General features: G+C 36.6%; 1 protein-coding gene across 2 annotated transcripts in view; it reads left to right on the plus strand.

Annotated features, from left to right (window-relative positions):
* PRKG1 (protein kinase cGMP-dependent 1) overlaps window positions 1-21904 on the plus strand; it is a 1184543-nt gene that overhangs the window by 138077 nt on the left and 1024562 nt on the right. For both annotated transcript variants that reach the window (XM_014866734.3, XM_014866733.3), the window contains exon 2: window positions 8753-8919. In XM_014866734.3, coding sequence (XP_014722220.1) covers window positions 8753-8919 — 167 coding nt within the window. The remainder of the gene's footprint in view (window positions 1-8752; window positions 8920-21904) is intronic.

The raw sequence follows: 21904 nt of genomic DNA on the forward strand, positions 1-21904 counted from the left end.
TCTATAATGTGGAGAATGAGTTAGATCAGAAAGAGAATCTCTCTGAATGAACCATCACAGAATTTTTTAAACCATAGAATTACTGTGTAGTGGCCACAGTTCCCTGCTGATACTGGCACAGTGGATTTGTTGAGTCTTTGTTGAGTCCAAGTCAGTTTGAACATTAAAATGGCTGAAGGTATGAGAAAGAGAGAGAGGAAGACAAAGAGAAAGAGACAGGGAGAAGCAAAGACAGAGAGAGGGACCCTGAGAGAATATGAATGTGCATGTAATGAAGAAAGGTCAGAACAGTGTTTATTTCAGCTTGGTAGTCAGTAGACCTGAGTTCTACTTTAATCTCTACCAAGACCTTGGCAGGCACCTAACCCCTTTGTGCCTTTGTTTTCTTATCTATCAAACAGGGATAATAGTTACATCTATTCTACCTACTGCACAGGTTTGTGGCAAGAATAGAATAAAATGTTAAATGTGGAATTGTTTTGAAGCATGAAATGCTCTCTGCAGACAAAAGGTCATATTATCCAAGCATAGCAATCTTACTTTTGCAGAATTAAGAGATAAGTGAGAAGGACATTTGCTTTTGTATTTTATAATTGGGATAATTTATTCAAATTAACAATAGGGTTTAGTATTGTGGACTCAGAAGTCAATTTAGCAGAGTGTGGCTTAGGAGTCAAACAGATTTATCTTTAAATCTTGACTCTACCTGTCACGCACTAGTTGTGCAACATGGAACAGGTGATAGAACTGCTCTGAGCCTTGGTTCCATCACGGCAAACTTAGCATGTCGTTGTGAGACTTAAATGGGGTAAGGCTCACTTTTGCAGAAGAGAGTGACCACTTAACAAATAGTAGTAGTTGTACCACTATTACTATGGTGATGACTCACGCTGTCATTGTTGGTTAATTTTTTCATTTTGGTTAAGAAGCCTGGAAACCACAGGGCTTTTACAACTAGAAGCATGATTGTTTGATTTTTAAATTTTAGTTATTTAAAAAATTTCTCAATATATATGCCATCTCCCTTCAGGCAGACTCCAAGTGTCTAATATATTAAAACCTAATGCAAACTAAGATGTCTGGAGATGAAATTGAACCAGGTTCACCAAACTGGATGGTCTGCCTCCTAAGACCTACAGGTCACTGCAACAAGGCTAAATTTGACTCTCATTTTCTGGAAGCATCACAGAGGAAGTAATGAATGACCCAAGTCATAATTTTCAGCCAAGAGAAAGTATATACATTTTGAGGGTGGGAGGTTGGTAGAGAAACATTTTTCTGCCACTGAATGCAAACAAATGTAAGGTAATTTAAAATGTAAGGCAGTTTATCCCAGAGATTAAATATGAGAAGCATCTGAACAGCAGAATTTTTCTAAAATGACTTCTTTGATGATGGATTTTAAAATCAAGCCATTGCAATAATTGAAATGACACTGCATAACACATGGTGATGACATGAGCTACTGGGTTTCAGAGGACTAGACAAAACATCATAGCACCCAATCTATGCCTTTTAGGCAAGATCACCCTGGGTGGTGACGAATTTAATGGATGTTCATAGTACAATCATGTTGTCCTTGTTGGAAACAAATGAATTCTAAGAGATCTCGATTGTTTATGTGTTTTGAAAGATTAAAAAATTGCTTTAAAGTGTTAAATAGCAATCGGGCATATAAATATATTCCGAATGTTCTCTTCCCAATCATTTCTCTGTTTTGTAGTTTAGATATCTAAACTTGAAAAATAGAGTTAATTCATAATAGATCAGGGCATGTCATTCTAACATTCTGTTATGTAAGGTGTATGGTCTTATTCTCATGCAATTCTTATGGTCATTGTTCTCATGGGAAGTCCTTTACAATACTTCTGTGAAACCCCTCAATTCTACTTCTGTGATATGAAAGAGGAGCTTACAGGAGAAGAGTTTGATCTGGGCTCTTTTGGAGGCTGCCCTCATTTAAGTTAGGCTCACTGGTGTGAAGTAGCTGTAAAGTGCATCTCTGGAGCACTGAGTGGCTTGGATATTTGAATGGGAGACTTTAATATTGACTTTTTGGAAATTGATGAAAACCTGCAAAGAACAATAATTTTCTTTTCCTTTAATTAGTACAAATCTGCTCCATCTGTTAACATCTAATTGGTGATTTCAAGAGCTACTTAGCACTGTTCCTAATCAATGAGAATAAAGTTGAGAGTATTAGTTAAAAAGGAAAAGCTTAAGGGATATTTGAGCAAACAAGTATTTTATGAGTTAGCCGTCTTTTCCTTGCCTCAATTATTGTTTTTCTTTAGAGTTACAATATCTAAATTTCATTTAGATACTCATCTAGTTTAGAACTACAGGGAAAAAGTTGGAAGAGGAATGGCAACTGGAAATTACGTATGATGCATGTGATAGACAAGAGATTAATATCATTGGTCACCTAAGAGCTATGTTGCTATCATATATTTTGGCTCAGTGATTCCTACATTTTCATCCAATACTGATTATAGGTGTGAATACTGCAGAGTTTTGATTTCTTCATGACTGTTTTTGGGATTGGGAAAGCTATAGCAGAGTTGGTTGATGTGAAAATACAGTCTGAAACTTGTTGAAAACTGATTTTCAGTTTTTGGGAAATACCTAAATTGGACGGTAGCTTTGCAGGACTAAATTTTATCTTTAAAAAATGTGGGCTGATTGAGATTTCTTAGCTCTCAACCAGTTTATATCTAGAGAGTTCATTCAGGAAAGCTGTTAGACAAGAAATGGGGCCCACTGTTTGAGCAGAATCTGAACAGTTGGGGCCGTGAGAGGGTCCAAGAGTTTTTCTTGCTTATAGGTGATTAATCGAATATTTCATGGTAGGTAGATAGAGTTATCTTGCTGCATGGACTCCTGGAATTAGAAACTCTTAAGGGGCCCTGCAATGACCTGATCTGAGTAAAGGAACTATGAACTGTCAGTAGGAGTTTGGACTTCTGAGTTGCCAACTGCAAAGACTATACGGTAAGTCAAGGTGACTTTGAAACTACATTTACTACTTCTCCTGACATTTGAGGCTGAAACTTACCATTGAGAGCTAAAGAGATTTAGTGAGGTTTGTTTTATAGTCAAAAAGTTGAGGGGGCCGGCTCCGTGGCCGAGTGGTTAAGTTCCCGCGCTCCGGTGCGGCAACCCAGAGTTCAGATCCTGGGCGCAGACGTGGCACCACTCGTCAGGCAACATTGAGGCGGCGTCCCACATCCCACAACTAGAAGGACCTGCAACTAAGATATACAAACTGTGTACAGGGGGGGTTTGGGGAGATAAAGCAGAAAAAAAAAAAAAAGAAGATTGGCAACAGTTGTTAGCCCAGGTGTCAATCCTTAAAAAAAAAAAAAAAAAAGAAGATTGGCAACAGTTGATAGCTTAGGTGCCAATCTTTAAAAAAAAACAAAAAGTTGATTATAGAAGTTTTGTACTACATTTTTTAATTGCTTTAGCTGATTTTCATTCTTACTAATAATTTAATAGCTTTGACTATTTTTTAAAGTGCCTGGAAGTCTTTGTCGAAGGGATCGGATATTCTCACATTTCTGGACATGGCTGTTTTGGGCATATTTCCTTTTGCCTGGTATGTGTTCAAGGGGAGACTAATCTAAAAAAAGGTTGTGAATGGAGAGTAACCTTTAGGCTTCTGGAGATCGCTTGAAATTGGAGATGAGACTTCATTCTCTCTTGTTATGTAAAAGTTGCCTGAGAGTCAGTGATTCCAAGTCCAAGTAAATGTAAGATTTATGAGCCAGTGGTTCCCAAGAGTTTCAATTATATGAATTCCTTATTACCGTGATAATAAGTTATGCTTTTAGTATCCATTAACGATGAAATACGTGACAGAAAACCTCTATGAACTCAGTAGCATCTCAAAGTAGATTTATATTATTTCTTCTTTATTTCTGATATATTACCTGTAAATCATACCTCTTCTTATAATCCTTCACTAGATTCCTAAGGCTTTAGAATAAAATAAAACTCTTTATCACAGCCTTCAAGACTCTGTGAGACCTGACTCCTGCCTAACTTTGCAATCTCATTCTCACATCCTCTTCCTTCTTGCTCACTCCATGCTTCAGCCACACAGGTCTCCATTCTGATCCTTGAACACATCGAGCTCATTCTACGCTCTGGACCTTTTATTTGTTTTTTCTTTGACCTAGGATGCTCTTTCCCATGATCTTTGCATGGTTGGATCTTGTTGTTGTGCAGTCCTCAGCTCAGAGAAGCCTTCCTGACCACCCCATCTGAAGCCTTCCCCACCCTATGAAATAAGCCTAATGTTCCATAGATGTTGCTAGCTTACTGCAGGGTAACCACAATGTGAAATGTCCTTTTATTAATGTTGAGAAAACTAATGTGGCTCTGTTTATTCATAGTGAATAATGCTGTCTCCCTTGTTGGAGAAGGAAGTATATATTTCCCTATACTCACCATAGAATTACCTAGTTTTACCTAAGATTTGGTAGAAAGACAATTTCTGTCAAATATTCTTTGTGTCTGTTTAGGAACTTTTTCTGCGATAAGTAAATGGGGAAGTGGAATTTCCAATTTATTTTCCTAAAATTGAGAGTTTGGAAAAACTATTGCTAATCCTGGCATTAAATTATCTGGGGATAGTATACCATCTAATGAAATTTTTAAGAAAAGAAAGGATCATCGTGTTGGTTTCAGCATATATAAATTAAGACACACTAAAATCTTAGGGTGTTAGAAAAATAATCTATATCCAGTGATGTGCTGGAGCTAACTCGTACCAGCTTGTATAAGAACTGCTTGTTAAATTTTCAGGAATTTTGCAAGCAAGTTGAATTTGCATTAGTAACTTGAAATTGGCTATGGTGGGAGTATTTATACCATAGAAATTGGCAAACGCTACAAATCAGGGCTTTTTTTTTCCTGGAAAGCCAGTTTACCAGCACACCATTATATATAGCCAATATTTCAGAGGCTGACAATTTGATGATGACAAATCAATGGGGCTGGCTTGGAATGACCAAGTTACTTTTATGGGTGTTTGGATTTAAAAAGCCACACATTTTGGGCATGGAAGAAAAAAGGTTTTTTTGTGAGGAAGATTATCGCTGAGCTAACATCTGTGCCAATCTTCCTCTATTTTTTGTATGTGGGATGCCACCACAGCTTGGCTTGATGAGTGGTATATAGATCTACGCCTGGGATCCAAACCTGCAAACCCTGGGCCACCGAAGCAGAGTGTGTGAGCTTAAACACTATGCCACCAAGCCGGCCCCAGAAAAAAGTTTTTAAAAATAGATAATTTGTATACAGAATCAGAGAGGAAGAATCAGAAATCAAAATCTTTGTATTTACTTCTAACACCTCCTATATCAGGCTGCTGGATTCTTACAAAATGTTGTTAAAATATATACTCTGGGTTAGAGCAGATAGCCACCTTCTGGAACTTGTGATAGCAGTTCTCATACTGATAACACAGCTCAACTGATCTCACATGCAGCATCACGTCTAGTTACAGTGAGTGTCTGACCGTTTCTTCAGGGAAAGAAAAGGATTTGAAGAAGAGTTAGGTGGAGTCTCTGATTGATTCTAGCCTAGAATGTTGGAGTAAGTGGAGACTAAGGAGAATTGACCTAAGTTTTCCAGCCCTGAATGGGAAAAGACTTAAAGGAAAATTATGTGAAGAGGTAGGGCGTTAAATATTACTCACTGAGTACATCTCTGACTTACACTACACAGAGGTGTAAGATTTCCGTCTTGCTGTGAAAGCGGAGATGAATTATTTGTGACATTTCAAAGGTAAACGTGTTATCGGGCAATACCTGTATGAAGTGATAAATGATAAGACATAGGTCTTATATGTCTCAGCTTGTTTTAAAGTGACACAAGCCTCCATTTCATTTCCTCAGAGACTTGATGGAATGTCCTCCATTTAAAATGAAATTTGAGCAGCTAGAGCATCCTGAAATGCCCCTGCCAACCACACACTTTGTGATAAGAACTTGGAAAATTTGGATAATTCTAAGGGATTGTGTTAGACCTCATCGTTTTATCTTTTCTGTCTTCATAAAACAGGTTAATAGTACTGTTTATGGGAAGAGAGCAAGTGGCTTTCTTCAAATCATCTTTGGACTGAACTAATTAGTTTTTTTGGAAGAGGACTTTATTTCTAATCTTTCTAAGACTTAGATTTTTAATGGAGCACTATTAATATTTCCCAAAAGATAAGATATCATCTGTAACTAAAAGTTGGGATTCTGGAATTGATAACATCTCATCTTGGTTGTATTAGAAAATATGAATCCATTGATGGCCTCACTCTCTGGCCCAAAGAAAATAAAGGAATTTTAAGTAAAGAGAATAGTACATAATTTGATTAAAATTAATTTCCTGAAGATCAAAGAAGTCCTGGTATTTGGAAAAATAATCCCAGAACAATACATCTCAGGTGTCATGATGAAGGTGCTACTGGTATTCTTGAGGTCAGGTATGGTGAAGATTAAGAAAGGAGATCTCAAGAAAATCGTAGATGGGGAGAAAGTTTTGTGTCTTGTGTTGAAGACTTCAGAGAAGCAACTCTTTGCCTCAGAAGAAATAAAGTTTTGACAAGCTGGAATTTAATAAGCAAAATTTTAAAAAATACAGCTAAATAAGCCCTGTCATACTAAAGTAAAAGTCTTACAAACAACTTTTTTTTATAATTTATTATTTTTTTTTAAGGAAAATTAGCTCTGAGCTAACATCTGCCACCAATCCTCCTCTTTTTGCTAAGGAAGACTGGCCGTGAGCTAACATCCATGCCCATGTTCCTCTACTTTTTTATTATGTGGGATGCCTGCCACAGCATGGCTTAACAAGTGGTGCCATGTCTGCACCAAACCGATTCAAACCGGATCGAAACCAGCGAACACTGGGCCGCTGAAGCAGAACATGTGAATTTAACCCCTGCGCCGCTGGGATGGCCCCTGAATTGTTTTCATTTTTATTACTCAAAACCATATCATTTCAGAACACAATGTGTGAAGGCTAGACGAATCAGACTGAGGTCTAGATAAGAAGCCATCCAGAAATGAGGAGGGCTAATGCATTCGTCAGTATTCACTACTGCAGGTCACGTCTCTAAAAGCCACTTGTTAAGCAACTGTGGACAAAGACCATCTTGTGGTCAGATGCTTTTTAATTAAGACTTTTAATATAAAACTTCAAATGTGTTGCTTCCTCTCTGCCTTGCTAAGGTCTTCACTTTTGTCTTACCATTTTCTCACTTCTCTCATGGTACTCTGATTGCGCTCCTCCTGACAGTATATTTCTTGGTTTCTCTTTACTTTCATTTTTGTATCCTTAGGAAGTCATTTGGAGCTTTTTAACCCATGGAATCAAATTATCATCATCTTTGAAGTTCTGTAAAACTTTCCTATTAACCACTCAATCCCAAATATAGAATTTATAAATATCTTTCCCACTGACTACCTATTTAATTCCATGTCTAAAGCATGTTGTGTTTAAAGTACTGCCTAGTTACCTAAATTTAAGCTGCTGAAGAAATAAATATTCTCCAAAGAAGAATGAGATATGGATAAAGGCATTTCTACCAGTTGTTTCAAATAGCTAATTAGAAATCCAATTCTTACTATTTTTTAATCCAAAATATTTCTTTTTCTTTCTTTCTTTCTTTTTTTTTTTTGAGAAAGATTAGCCCTGAGCTAACATCTGCTGCCAATTCTCCTCTTTTTTCCTGAGAAAGGCTGGCCCCGAGCTCACATCCTTGCCCATCTTCCTCTACTTCATATGTGGGTTGCCTACCACAGCATGGCTTGACAAGCAGTGCGTAGATCTGCACCTGGGATCCAAACCAGCGAACCCCAGGCCACCGAAGTGGAACGTGTGAACTTACTTGCTGCGCCACCAGGCCGGGCCCCCAGAATGTTTCTTGAGCACCCATAACTGCAACTGGCATTGTAGTACATACCGGGCATATAGTAGGGAAAAAACTAAAAATGATCCCTGCCCTCATAGAGCATAAAGTCTAGTGGAAGAAGCACACACAAAAATAAGTAAACAAATTGTGTTTTACTGTAATTGTGTATAGTACAATCATCCTGATATTCTTTTATAATATATAAATTTAGTAATAATAGTGTTCATTCTATAAAATTTTGTTGTGCTTTGTTCATATTTATTCTTAAACTAAGTTGCAAACTTCAATTTAAAATGTCTGTCCAGTGGTTTTCCCACGATATTTGTGGTTCAAAAACATTTCAAAACAGGGGCTGGCCCTGTGGCTGTGTGGTTAAGTTTGCGCGCTCCACTGCAGGCGGCCCAGTGTTTCATTGGTTCGAATCCTGGGCACAGACATGGCACTGCTCATCAAACCAGGCTGAGGCAGTGTCCCACATGCCACAACTAGAAGGACCCACAGTGAAGAATATACAACTATGTACCGGGGGGCTTTGGGGAGCAAAAGGAAAAAAAGTAAAATCTTTAAAAGAAAAAAATTTCAAAACAAAATGGAATTGTTTGATTTTGCTTGTTTGTTTGTTGGTCACATATTCATTAAATGATACTTAAAAGAAAATTTCTCAGTGCCTTTTCTACTGCCATGGAATTACTTTGTTCTCAAATCTTTCCGAAAATTATTGGATTCCTCACAAGAAAATGCATTTGGAGTGTGCCAAAACACTGTACGGCTCCGCTAAACCTCATAAACTATGAAAGCCCTTGTTAGATGTGCCAGTAAATCTTCCCTCTCTTGCCATAGGTCTAAGGATCTCATAAAGGAAGCCATTCTTGACAATGACTTTATGAAGAACCTGGAGCTGTCGCAGATCCAGGAGATTGTGGATTGTATGTACCCGGTGGAGTACGGCAAAGACAGTTGCATCATCAAAGAAGGAGATGTGGGATCACTGGTGTATGTCATGGAAGGTATGGTTTGTAACTCTGATCCTCTGACTTTCAAATATCCCCTTTTCGTCTTATCAGCCTGCACACAGATGGCAATGTATTACGTGGGGCAATTCTATTTTTCCCTTCTTTGTTGAGAAACAATTTGAAAAGAGATGGAACACTACTTAGATACAGTAGTTGACTAATTGTATGAAGTGTTTGTGTTTAGAATGTTAAGATGAGAATTCAGTATTTTTTCAGACATAGGAAGGGGATGATACTGTGAAAGAAATGCTATTTATTGCACTGAATAAGACCATACACTGTCAGATCATTGAGCAAGCTCATAAAGCTTCAATGGAAGCTCAAGTCTATTTTTGGTCAGATAATCAAAGTGTCTTCAACTCTAACTTTCAATATATGACTAGGTTTCCTGCTCTGATTCTTCTATAAAAAGAGAATGTTTGGGGCTGGGCCTGTGGCCGAGTGGTTAAGTTCGCGCCCTCTGCTGCAGGCGGCCCAGTGTTTCGTTGGTTTGAATCCTGGGCGCGGACATGGCACTGCTCATCAAACCACGCTGAGGCAGCGTCCCACATGCTGCAACTAGAAGGACCCACAACTAAAATGTATACAACTATGTACCGGGGGGCTTTGGGGAGAAAAAGGAAAAAATAAAAAAAAATTCTTTAAAGAAAAAAAAGAATGTTTTCTGTGTTTTATGTGTCTGATAGAGGCAGATCATAAAGTTTGGATGGCATATTAGCTGCCTAATTAATGAGTGATAGCTTATTTCATAAATCTTGCACAAACTAAGATAGAAGCTCCTTTGAAAAAAAATTGAAGCATGCTCTGTGTAAATATGTTTTATGCTTAGGTAAATTTTCATAAAGTGTATTTATAGCTTGGGATTTATAATGGCATGTTTTCCTTTTGTGGAAAGAAAGAAGCCTGAAATAATGACTGAATCAGCTGAGAAGAAAGTGATTTCAGAAATAGCTGGAATATAAGACAGTTGGCATACAAAAATCACATTTGATTTATTAGGTGGCAATTATAGTTTTATCCAAAACATTCATGGCGGTGTCCTATAACTGTGAAGTTTATAGATCATTAAGAGAAAGAGTGTATTTGGGCAAGTCACTTAACTTCTCTGAGTTTCACCCATTTTGTAAAAAAGAAGATACCATTTCTTTCTGGCAGTGGTTCTCAACTGGTGTTGATTCTGTTCCGTAGGGGACATTTGGCAATGTCTGGAGACTTTTGGTCCTTACAATTGGGATGAAGTTGCAGGTAGGGGAGGCTACTGGTATCTCGTGGGTAAAGACCAGGGATGCTGCTCAACAGGGCACTTGCCCACAACAAAGGATTACTTGGCCCAAAATATCCTCAGTGCCAATCCTGAAAAGCCCTGTTTTGTACCTTCGTTACAGGATTGTTATGAAGTTAATATGAAGCAATTTGTATGAATGTTTAAAGTGTAAAATGTTATCAAATAATCAGTATTATTGTTTCGATTAAATACTTGACAGTACATAAGAAATGTTTTTTATGCCTTTGTCATTCACCTGTTAATTTTTCTTCGTAGTCTTTTTGACAGGTTAGGTGTTCAATTTTTAAGTAGTAGTTTCTATCATTCTTTTCTTTTACAGTTTTCAGCTTTTGTGTCAGTGTTATAAAGTTTTTCCCTGGGCCAAAAGGAAATAAGTGTTCAGCTAGAATTTCTTATGATAAAAACAAGACATAATAAACAAAAATGCAAATGATATATACTTGGAAGAGAATGGCAGAGAAAGCAGATGAAATTATAGGGCAAGGGTATATGTGGGTAGTGAGCAGGAAGGATGAGGAAAATGCAAGAAATATATAGAGGCCAGACGTAGACTATGAATACAGATGCGAAATGTTAAGAACTACTAACAATTTGAAACCAAATTTAAAGCATTTCTGAGATTATAATATATCAATGGTTTATATTATTTGATTTTTCAGATATTTTATTGGCAGGCATGTTTTTAAAAATATAACTTTTGTATAAAGTTTTGTACACTTTACTTCAGCTATTTTCAAATGCTAATTATTGATATTTCACACAATCTTGTGAATTTTTTCTAAAAATAGTTCTATTTATCCATACTGTTCCTGTTTCTAAAACTAACTGCAAGTTAACTAGCCATATTAGAAGAAGCTTGGAAATCATAGTTAATATTTACTGAGTGTTTAGAACAACTCCCAATGTGTAGAGCATGCTGCTTCTAAACACTTCCCATGTATAATATTTATTTAATCCTCCAAACAGTCCTGTGAAGTAAGGGCTAATATTTATTATCCTCTTTTATAAGATGAGGAGACTGAGGCCTGAGGAGGTTAAGTAATTTGCTGAGGTCTCCCAACTAGTTTATAGTAAAGACTGAACTCAAGCAACTTGGATTCAGAGCTCAAGCTCTTAACTACGGGGCTATGAATTGCTCAGGGTTCTCTAGAGAAGCAGATGTGTAGGGGAGTGTGTGTTGTGTGTTGTGTGTGTGTGTGTGTGTGTGTGTGTTGAGAGAGAGATTTATTCTAAGGGATTGCTCACGTGATTTTGGAGGCTGGTGAGTCCAAAATCTGTGGGATAAGGCCAGCAGGCTAGAGACCCAGGGAAGAGTTGATGCGACAGTTAAGTCTGAAGGCTGCCTGCCGGCAGTTCCCTCTTCCTCAGAGGAGGTCTGTTTCTTTTCCATTAAGGCCTTCACCTGATTGGATGAGGCCTACCAACATTATGAAGCTAATCTGCTTTATTCAAAGCTACTGTTACTGAAAGTCTGCTGATTTAAATGCTAATCTCCATTAAAAAATATCTTCACAGAAACATCTAGCATATTTATAAGTTTTAATTGAGGAAATGTTTCATTGTTTAATTAGTTTTTTATCAACTCATTCAATCTCCTCAAAATTTAGATGGCAATGTTCTTAATATAGATGGATTCTTTTTCATCTGTGACCATTAATATTTATAAAGGGTATACCATAGTAACAATGGATGAAACACTGTAGAGAATCTTTCACAAACTTGCTTATTATCAAGACATGCAGAAAAACACCCAGGGTGTTTACATGGAAAATCAGTCCAATTTTTCCTGTCTCTCTTCAGTTAAATGAAGTTTTCTTCATAAAATGCTTGTTTAAGATGTGCGTTAAATGATTTTTATTTTAGCCTGGGCAGTCTCCCAAGTATTATTGCATACCTAAATGCTAAAGTTTCTCATCATTTTAACAAAAGAGGATAGTCATATGGTAGGACTTCACTAATTAGGATGACTGAGGAATAGTCATCTGGAGGTAGTGTAAATACACTATCATGTATTTTCAAGCAAAATGAGTTGCGTGACTTTGAGATACTTACAATTGCTGGCTAGTAGAAGTTTCAGTTTCAAGTTTTTATCAGAATTGTTTGGTATTAGTTTCTTAAGGCAGCAGTGTAAGTACACTAAGTTGCTAAGACTCTGTTTACATTTTAATTATGTTTTCAAGTATATAAGTGACTCACAAAAATACTTGAATAATGTTTATTTTCTTAAACAAATAGACATTGGCCTTTTATGATGTAACATTTGTTAATATCCTTACATTCTTGCTGTCCATAAAGATAAACTTTTGTCCACTGTCATCCAAAATAGAACAAATTCTGACTTAGTGATTTAGAGTTGATCATGTGACTAAAACATATTCTTCGGGAATCTAATATTTTCATATTGAAAAATGTCTCATTCAGGTGCATTAAAGAGGTTGATTTGCTTAGCGATACTGATTTTGCACGTGTAGGGGAGGAAGACATTTCCTCTTCCCAAATGTGGGTTCATCTGGCCGGAGAACGAATTAAATTCACATGAGACAGAATAGCAAGAGAAAATTAAACAAAGCTTTATGAGGAACCATGGCCCGGGGCCTTTCTTCCCGAAGGAAGAAAGGGCACCAAAGAAGTGGGGTGCACACAGTGGTTATATACCCCCAAACGGGGTGTTTCACATGTGATTGAAATGTCCCTCCCACAATACTCACAAGATTGCCCTGTTCGCACAGTGCTTGATGGACACAGCAGGTAGTGGTCTGCTGTCTCAGTGGGCGGCGTAGCTGGAGGCAAGTCTATTGTCTGGAGCTGGGCGGTCACAGGTGAGCGCAGCAATCAATTCCTAGCCTAAGGAAAGATGCTTAATCCTTAAAGAAATGCCAACATTGGGAGCTGGAGGGAAGTCAGTTACAGGAGGTTACTAGACAAGCACAATAAAATGCAGATTTAAGTCTTTGCCTTTGGTATTGATCAAGAGTTTCTAGAGAGAAGGTCATCTCCTTTCTTCTTCCTGGTACAGAGAGGGAGGCACCTTTACAGATAGAGATTTACCTTACAAATGTAAATGTGTCCTAACAAAGGGCAAGTTCCATTCCTCAGAGCCTCCTTCCCTGTCCCAGTTTATCAAAAGCAATCAGCCTCAAATAATCCTGATGCCAAAGAGACATATCTTGGGGTGGCCAATTCCAGGTCCCCACACACGTCTTTTGTGATTTTCCATTGCGGAAGCAGATAGATACATTTTTTTCATTGCAGAAGCAGATAGATTGCATTTCATTTTCTAAAAATGGCAAGTGTCTGTTTAGTGTTCTTTGACCATTGGCTACTTTGAGTGAAACTTTTGAATGAAATCAGTTTTTTTTGAGGCACTTGTTAATGGTAATAGCTTTTATGAAGTACTTATATATGCCAGATATAGTCATGCATCGCTTAACGATGGGGCTACTTTCTGAGGAATGCGTCATTAGATGATTTTGTCTTTGTGTGAGTATCATAGAGTATACTTACATCTAGGCTGTATGGTACTAATCTTATTGGACTGCAGTCGTATATGTGGTCTGTCATTGTGCCTCATGAATGTACTATTTAATCACTTTATAGGGATTAAGTTTTTAATTTTCATAACAATCTTAAGAGGTAGGTATTATCTTATCTACATGTTAATAGGTGAGGAAACTGATGCATGGATAAGTTAAATAACTTGTCCAAGATCATAAAACCAGTATGCTGAAGTGCAAAGCTTGGCTGTCTGGCTCCAGCGTTGCCATACCTAACGACTGGGCAATTACCTTTTGAAGTACAGATTAAGGGTACTGTTGTTACATATTTATTATGTCTGTCTCAGTTTTGGGAGCCTGTAAAAGATGCACAGCATTAAGCAAATACTCTAATAAAAGTCATTTGATTGTTTGCAACAAAAAATAGAACTTGAATGGCAATAGTTCAAAAGGAAAATAATCCAGATGTTTCCTATGAATATCTCTTAGGCTTCTTTGCATTCTTTCAACATGGAACTGCTTACTGACCTGTGTATGGATCGTCTCCCATCCATGCCTCTGCTCTTGTTAGTTGTCTTTTTCTTATTGAAAGAATGGCTGTAATTTGGCTTAATCTTGGTTCATCTCTGTATCCTTATTGTTTAACACTAACCTCTGCGGTGTACTTTGAAGTCCCTATTTTTTCTGTCTACAATCAATAGCATTGATTTTGTTTTTCTCATAGGTTTTTTTCTTTAAATTCTTTTTGAGGAGGAATAGTTCTTTCAGCTCATCACACAAATAACTCTTTTAATAGGGCTTTTGTACACTAATGCTATGTTAAGAAACAAAATTCAGCTGAGTAAATTTGAAGATCTAATTGGCTTTATTTAGCAATTCATAAATTGGGCAGAGTCCCATCTAACAAGTAGAATGGGGCTCTGAGGAGCTATATAAAATGGAAGGTGTTTAATGGCAGAAAGGAGATGGGGCAAGGAATCACAAACAAAAGAAAGGATTATTTTAGGCAAGGTCACCTTCCTTTGGAGGAAAGGCAGGGGTCTATCCTGCAGATTATCTCATTAATGCTGATCAGGAAATTCCAGATTGACTGGTTAAAGGTCACATTCCTGGGAGAGGTTCAAACTGCAGTTGAGTCTTAGTTTGCTGTTGTGGGGCAAGTGAGTTCGATTTGGGCCTGTAGTTTCTTTTTTTTCTTTTCTTTAATTGCTAAGTGATCTCTGGTTATTCACAGCAACTCTCAGGCACTAGCCCCATGTTTCTGTTGTTATTGCACTGAGATTTCACTTTTGTCTCCTGAAGACTGGCCGTCTGCTTCCTTTTGCAGTGAGTTGGTTGATGCCAGATCTGCCTATTATGCTGATGTCCAACGCTGTTTATTCTTCAGCGTAGCCTGGAGCCATGCTAGCCGCCATGGACAGTAAACTTGTACAACTTCATACAGCAAGTTCTATTCCCCTGCCCCCTGAAACATTTTTACTGTCTTTATATAATTAAATGCTGTACTGAAAGCTGACATTCAAAGAGGAATTTCATATAAGAGTAAACATTAATGATGAGCCCCACCTTGTCAGGTGGCATTCAAACACTACCTCAGAGTATGTGGGAATTGAATGCATTTTCATATGAATTAGCTCTCTCAGTAAGTTTAACAGGAGAAAAAGACCATTTTAATCTCCCAAATCAGATGCTGCCTTTTGGCCTTATGAGTTTTTCATGTTAATCTGAAAGTTGTCTTTAGAATAGTTGAAATACCAATGCACTTAAAGTTATTTTTGCATTTCCTTTACAGGACCAAGCTTATAATGTTAATGTTAAAAAGCAAGCTTATCTACTGCTTATATAAACACAGAACAAACATCTATTTATAAAAAGTTATCATATACATAGAGAATCTGGTAGTATTAAATTTGAATACTAAAATGTATTTCAGTTATGGAGTCCATGGCAAAGACTGGGAACTGAGATATTTAGGTGGTATGTGGGCTATCATGTTTATTTTGGGGTGCCAAGCTTCAAAAAAGACTTTAATGTACTTGAACGAGTCTAGGAAGCATAACATATGTTTTTTAAAAATTGACATTGTTTCGTATATAAATGGAAGGTTTAGGAGGAAAGGATAACTGTTTTTAAATGCAGAAAACATTCTCACATGAAAAGGGAATTATTTTTCACGAATCTAGACAACCAAAGAAGAAATGCAAGTTATAGGGAAGTAGACTTTCGAGTAAATATTCTGCTAATTAATATGTTCCAAAAGTGAAATGAGCAGCCTGCTGTGATGGCAAGAACCCCATCTCAGGAGACGTTCTAGCAGTGACTGCATAGCATCTGCTGGGAGAAATTTTGTGTGGGTGGAAGAGGAATTCCCTGTGGCTGTTTGTAACATATCTCCTATCCCTTCCCCAAACTCCAAGATTCTGAGTCTGTGGGACTGTGAACAGATATCCTACAAGTTAGCTTATGAGAACCCAGCCTTCCCAAAGCCTCCTCTTGAAAACTCGCTCCTATGTGCAGTGTGCATGCTTACTTTTGGATATTTTTGTACCTTATATTATATAAATCTAATAATACTTCATGTATTCTTTTGCTACGTAATTTTTTTCTTCAATATTATGTTCCACTATATAACCGAATTGATTTATCTTTTCTGCTGTTGCTTATCGTTGGATTGTTTCCAGTTATTTTGCTCCTGATTACTAAGGAGGTTGAACTTCTTTTGATATGTTTATGTACTGTTTGTGTTTCTTCCAGGAAATGTCTGTGGTCATCTTCTGCCCATTTTTTTGTTGATTGGTTGACTTTACACATTTTGGAGCTTAATCCTTGTCAATTACATGCATTGCAAGTAACTTCTCCCGTCTATAGCTTGCATTTTTAATGCTTTGTGCTGTCTTCTGATGAACAGAAGTTATTAATTTTAATGTAGTCAAATATATCAATCTTCTTCTTGGTTTGTGCTTTTTGTGTCTTTGTAAGAAATCTTGGAAGGCAGTGTTTTTCATGTTCTTGTGTGTGTATGCGTATGTGGGTGTCCATGAAGGCATGTGCGTAGGTTAGGTATGTAAGATACTATCTATCAAGGAATATATCCCTATTTATAATCTAAAGGAGAGCTGTCCTTTTCAAAGCAGGAAGCTGGAAAGGCAATACGTTTTTGCTTCTATGTTCTTTTTTCCCAACGTATTTTAAGAATTCTTTATAAATTGCCCTCAGGGGACAGTAAATATGTTTTTGAATGTGCTTGATGACAGCGATTTTTTTTTCTGTGAGGGTAGGTTTTATATTTAGAAATAATCACAAGTCATTTAGTGACATTTGATGAATAGAGGCAGATGATTAAGCTGAGTAATGCTTTTTCTTTTTTGGCTAAAACAGGTAAGGATCTGTGTATATATACCATTATAAAATAATGGCATTTCTTGTACAGTTTAAGAAAAATTAACAAGATGTTTTGATCTACAACATCATTATTGAAAGACTTTCATATTTTGAAGGATGGTGTTCTTAATACTCATTTGGCTACTTAAGTTCTTGTATGATTTTGTAAAATATAGGCTTACCTTGTTGTGGTTCTACTAATATATAGTTCTCCATTTTCTTTCTAAATTATTAACAGTGGAATTGAATTTATTATGTTAGAAAGGTGAATAGTGTGGCTTTTCTTACTTTTGAAGACTCTTGAAAGCTAAAATAATTAAAACTTGCTATGCTTGTTTTTTTGAGATGGTAATTGAAAAGCCATCAATTTTTTCAAAAAGTTAATCTGAAATTGGTAAAGCAGATCATGGATTATATTAAAAAATATCTTTTTTCTCCTACTATTACTTAGCTGTTACAATTTTTATTTCCGTGCTGATTCGTTTTGCTAAAATATCCACCTCTCCATTCTTCAGTTTTGAGAGAATACCAAATTTGAAAGTTTAAAAATACATTTTTGGTAAAAATTAAAAACAAAAACAGCATAGCTGCAAAAAGTGAAAAGAAAATGTGGACCTTCTTGGCAATAGTGTAATAACACATTGATTTCTTGCTAATGAGGTAAAATTTACTTCAGCCATCATTACATGGAATTGTTGCATAGTTTGCATGGTGAACATTAAACAACATTCTAAAATTGTTGTGAGTTCATTTTAAAAACACTTCGGTGTATTTCTTCAGGGTCTTTAACAAGATTGCCAATGATTTTTGTGGGAGGGCTGGATAGACTGATGCTTTTCATATCCATCCCTCTAATGAAAAATCCTTGAATGGTTAGTAATCATTCTGGCACACTTTCAAGGGGCAGGGTAGGTAGGAGCTACTTCCAGGCACAGTGAAGCTGTGTGGTGTGACTGCCATGGCAACAGCCCACCCCACCCCCATGCCAGAGGACATGGGAATGGATCTCTGAAGTCCTTATTGGAATTCTCCCATGACTCCGCCTTTGAGAACCACAGCCTATAACTGCACACACTTTATCTGAATTTAACTACTGTGGCTTTGGAAGCCTGCAGTCTGAGTCTCATCTTTACGTTTAGGATCTTCTTTAAACTTTTTTTGATGAAAATGAAAATATGTTTGTACAAACCTTCCTTGGTTAGTGCACAGAGATTTAGAATTATGATAGATGACTTGAAATGCTATTAAAATCAATTCTTGAAAATTAATATTTCATGCATATATAAATATCAAGAAATTCTTATTGAGTGTATTTTCGCTAATGATTTATTTAGTACCATTTCTTTTTCTGCCTCATTTGCCCATCTTTACTAAAGCAAATTGCTTTCTGTGTACCACAAAACTACCTTATAGCTATTACAAAAATATATGAGAGGAAACTCTTTTAAAACCAACAGATTATTTACTTGGTGTTTGCTGTCTTGTGTAACTTAATGAGAACAGTTAAGTTACTCTGTACGCTTTTTAATATCAAAGCAAATTAAGCTACTCTGTTTATTCATCAATAGCAAAGCCATATTAGAAAAAGCATCTAGTGAAGGTAGTCAAACTCTTAGGAAGGGTGGTTTTCCATTTCACAAATACACAATTGTGAATTTACAGAAGAAAATTAAAACTTTCCACAAAAGTTTTATAATTTACTTAGTAGCCTATTGTAATAACTTTCACTGAAAGCCATTCACATACTAGTCAAATATTTTTTCTTCATTTTTATGGCTAGAAGAACATAATTTAATGTTATATTTTATATTTGGCTTATGTTTGCAGAGCATGATTTTCCATTACTCTTGTATTACATTACATTTCATAACGTTTTAGAATACTTAATACCTTCAGCAATATTCTTAATATAGATTTGTGCTGTCCCGAGTGGTTCATTCAATGATGGTACATGCCCTCAAATTAAAGCCATTCTTTAAAGATTTTTAATAATTTGCTGCTATATTTCCAGTGCAAAGATTTTTATTGACTCACCCTGTTGGAAATAAACATACACAGATACTTATATTTTGTACCCATGTGTATGTATATGAATTTACATGAAATTATCCATTTTCAGAGTTCAGATTATATTTCAGGAGATGATGGGTGGTGGTAATGTCATATAAAGGATGCTATCAATGGTTAAATTTAAATTTACAAGAAAAATAAGATTAATAACAATTACCTTAAGTATTGGCGATAGGCTCTCAAGTGAATTAAAAATTAGTCTGCAAAGGAAAAACACTTAGTTTATAGGTCTTTGAGCTTCGTTTTGCATGCCATTCTTTTAAAAGAAAATTATGATGACTTGTGTGGAAAGTCTTGATATTTCTTCATTTAATTCTGTGAATTTAAATTTTTATTTATTACCTCAATTTTAAAAGTCAAAGTCATATGAAATAAGAAAAATGTTTTAATAGATTTTTCTTTGTGTTGAGAATTAGGTTACGTATATACATAGCAGGCATTGCTAAACTACCATGTTTTCCTCCCCCTCCATATGGCGTGTTTCTACAAAAGTAGAAAGGGTGTTGGAGATAAATCAGAGTGTGGATTTGACTGAGGATAGTCCATGAATATATGAAATTCTTTGTATTTTCCTCGACAACTGAGAATAGCAAAGAAAGTATTTAATAAGTTCTTTTTGCAATACAGTTTCTTTACTATGATTCATTTATTAATTCATTTGATTATTTATTCATTCCTACAGTTCAATTCCTACAAATACATCCTCAGTGCTATCTATGTCTCAGTGGACACTGTGGATATAATAGTGAACAAGACATACACAGTCCCTTCTCCTCTAGAACTTACATCCTGATGATGATGATAAGGGAAAAAGACAAAGAACGTACATGGAGATAAGCAAAATACTTTCAGATAGTGATGGGTGCTATGAACAAACTAGGGTGATGTAAGACAGAATCATGAAGATGGGTCTGGCAATGATTGGGGGGGGGGGGGGGCAGGGAAGGCTTCCCTGAGAGGGTAACATCTGAATTGAGACCTGAATGACAAGAAGGAGCCAGACCCAAATGTGTGGCTAGAGGATTCCAGATGAGGCCAATGGCAAGTGGAAAATCTAAAAGATAGAGAAAGCTTTGTATGTTAGAGACAGAAGGAAGGCAATGGCATGAGTTAAGGTTGGAGAGGTTGGCAGAGGTAAGGTCCCATGAAAGACCCTGTAAGTAGCTATTCCAACAGATTTAGAGAGTGTTGGAGGAGCTTAAGTTTAGATGGAACATGATCTGGTTTATGTTTTATAAGTAGAACAGTGGATTACCCTAATAATCAAAGGTTGGAAAAAATGTAATGTATTGTAGAGTGGTGGGAGAAGTGGGGATACAAGTTGGGAGACTATAGCAGTGACCCAAGCAAAATCCTGACTTGGGCTAGGATGGCAGCATGGGAGATGAGGGAAGTGTCGTATATTTTGGTAGCTCATAGATGTGATATGGGGTTGAAAGAAAGAGCAGTTGGGAATGACTTTCAGATTTTTTATTTAAATAGTCGGGTGAATGGTGGTGCCATTTTCTGAGATGGAAAAAAGTGGGAGGAGTTCATGTTTAAGAAAGTAAATCAAGAGCTCTGTTCTGTCAAAGTTAAATGTTAACTTTGCCTATTAGACATCCTACTGGAGATATCAAATCTATGACAGTGGACACTCATGTCTGAAAGCTCAGTAGAGGTAGAGTGTGGAGGTAGAAGTGAGTCCTCTGTTAACTGAACCAGGCACAGAGGGAAGATGGGTGAGAGTAGTTCTCTTGTAGTTATGGTTGTTTTACATGCAGCAGATTAAATGGGTAAATTTGGATATTTCAACAGGTTTCATAGATATAGCTATTTATAAATATTTTCCATGAAAAATCTTTGTAGTAAACTGAAAATTTCTTTCTATTTTATGCAAACTAATATCTTTAGAGGAGCAGTTTTCAAAATGTAGTCTGAGGACCCCTTTAAGGGGTCCTTGAGGTCAAAACTACTTTCATACTAACATGAGCATGTTATTTGTCTTTTTCTATCTCATTCTCTCATGAGCGTACAGTGGAGTTTTCTAGAAGCCACACGATGTGTGGTATAGCAGCCAATTCAATGCAGAAGCAGAGAATACAGCTGTCTTCTATTGAGCAAGACGTCAATTAGCTTTTCAAAAATTATAAAACAATGGCATGATTTTTATTCAATATTCTGTCTTTAAAGTGTAGTTAATTTTATAAAAATATATTTTAACATGTTTATTATCAGTTTATTATTATTTTTAAGTGAATAAATATTTTTAAAATTTCTCAGTTTTAAAATCTAACAGAGTAAACATTAATAGATTCAACCCACATAGGCAAATGCTTTTTTTTTTTTAAGATTTTTTTTTTTCCTTTTCCTCCCCAAAGCTCCCTGGTACATAGTTGTATATTCTTAGTTGTGGGTCCCTCTAGTTGTGGCATGTGAGATGCCACCTCAGCATGGCTCGATGAGTGATGCCATGTCCGCGCCTGGGATTTGAACGGACGAAACACTGGGCGGCCTGCAGTGGAGCATGCGAACTTAACCACTCGGCCACGGGACCGACCCCCATAGGCAAATGCTTTTTGATGTTTTCAATAATTTTTGATAGTTTAAAGAGGTTCTGAGACTAAAAGTTTGAGAACCACAGCCTTAAGCCAAATGATCTGAAGACTAATTTGACCAACTAGATGTTTCTTTCAGAAAATAAGCTGGGATTAGTTTAAGGTTCAAAGCATCAGGTATCAACTCTCCCTCCCCAAATAGCACCTAAATT

Source organism: Equus asinus, chromosome 2 (assembly GCF_041296235.1).
Source record: "Equus asinus isolate D_3611 breed Donkey chromosome 2, EquAss-T2T_v2, whole genome shotgun sequence".
Taxonomy (NCBI): Eukaryota; Metazoa; Chordata; class Mammalia; order Perissodactyla; family Equidae; genus Equus; species Equus asinus.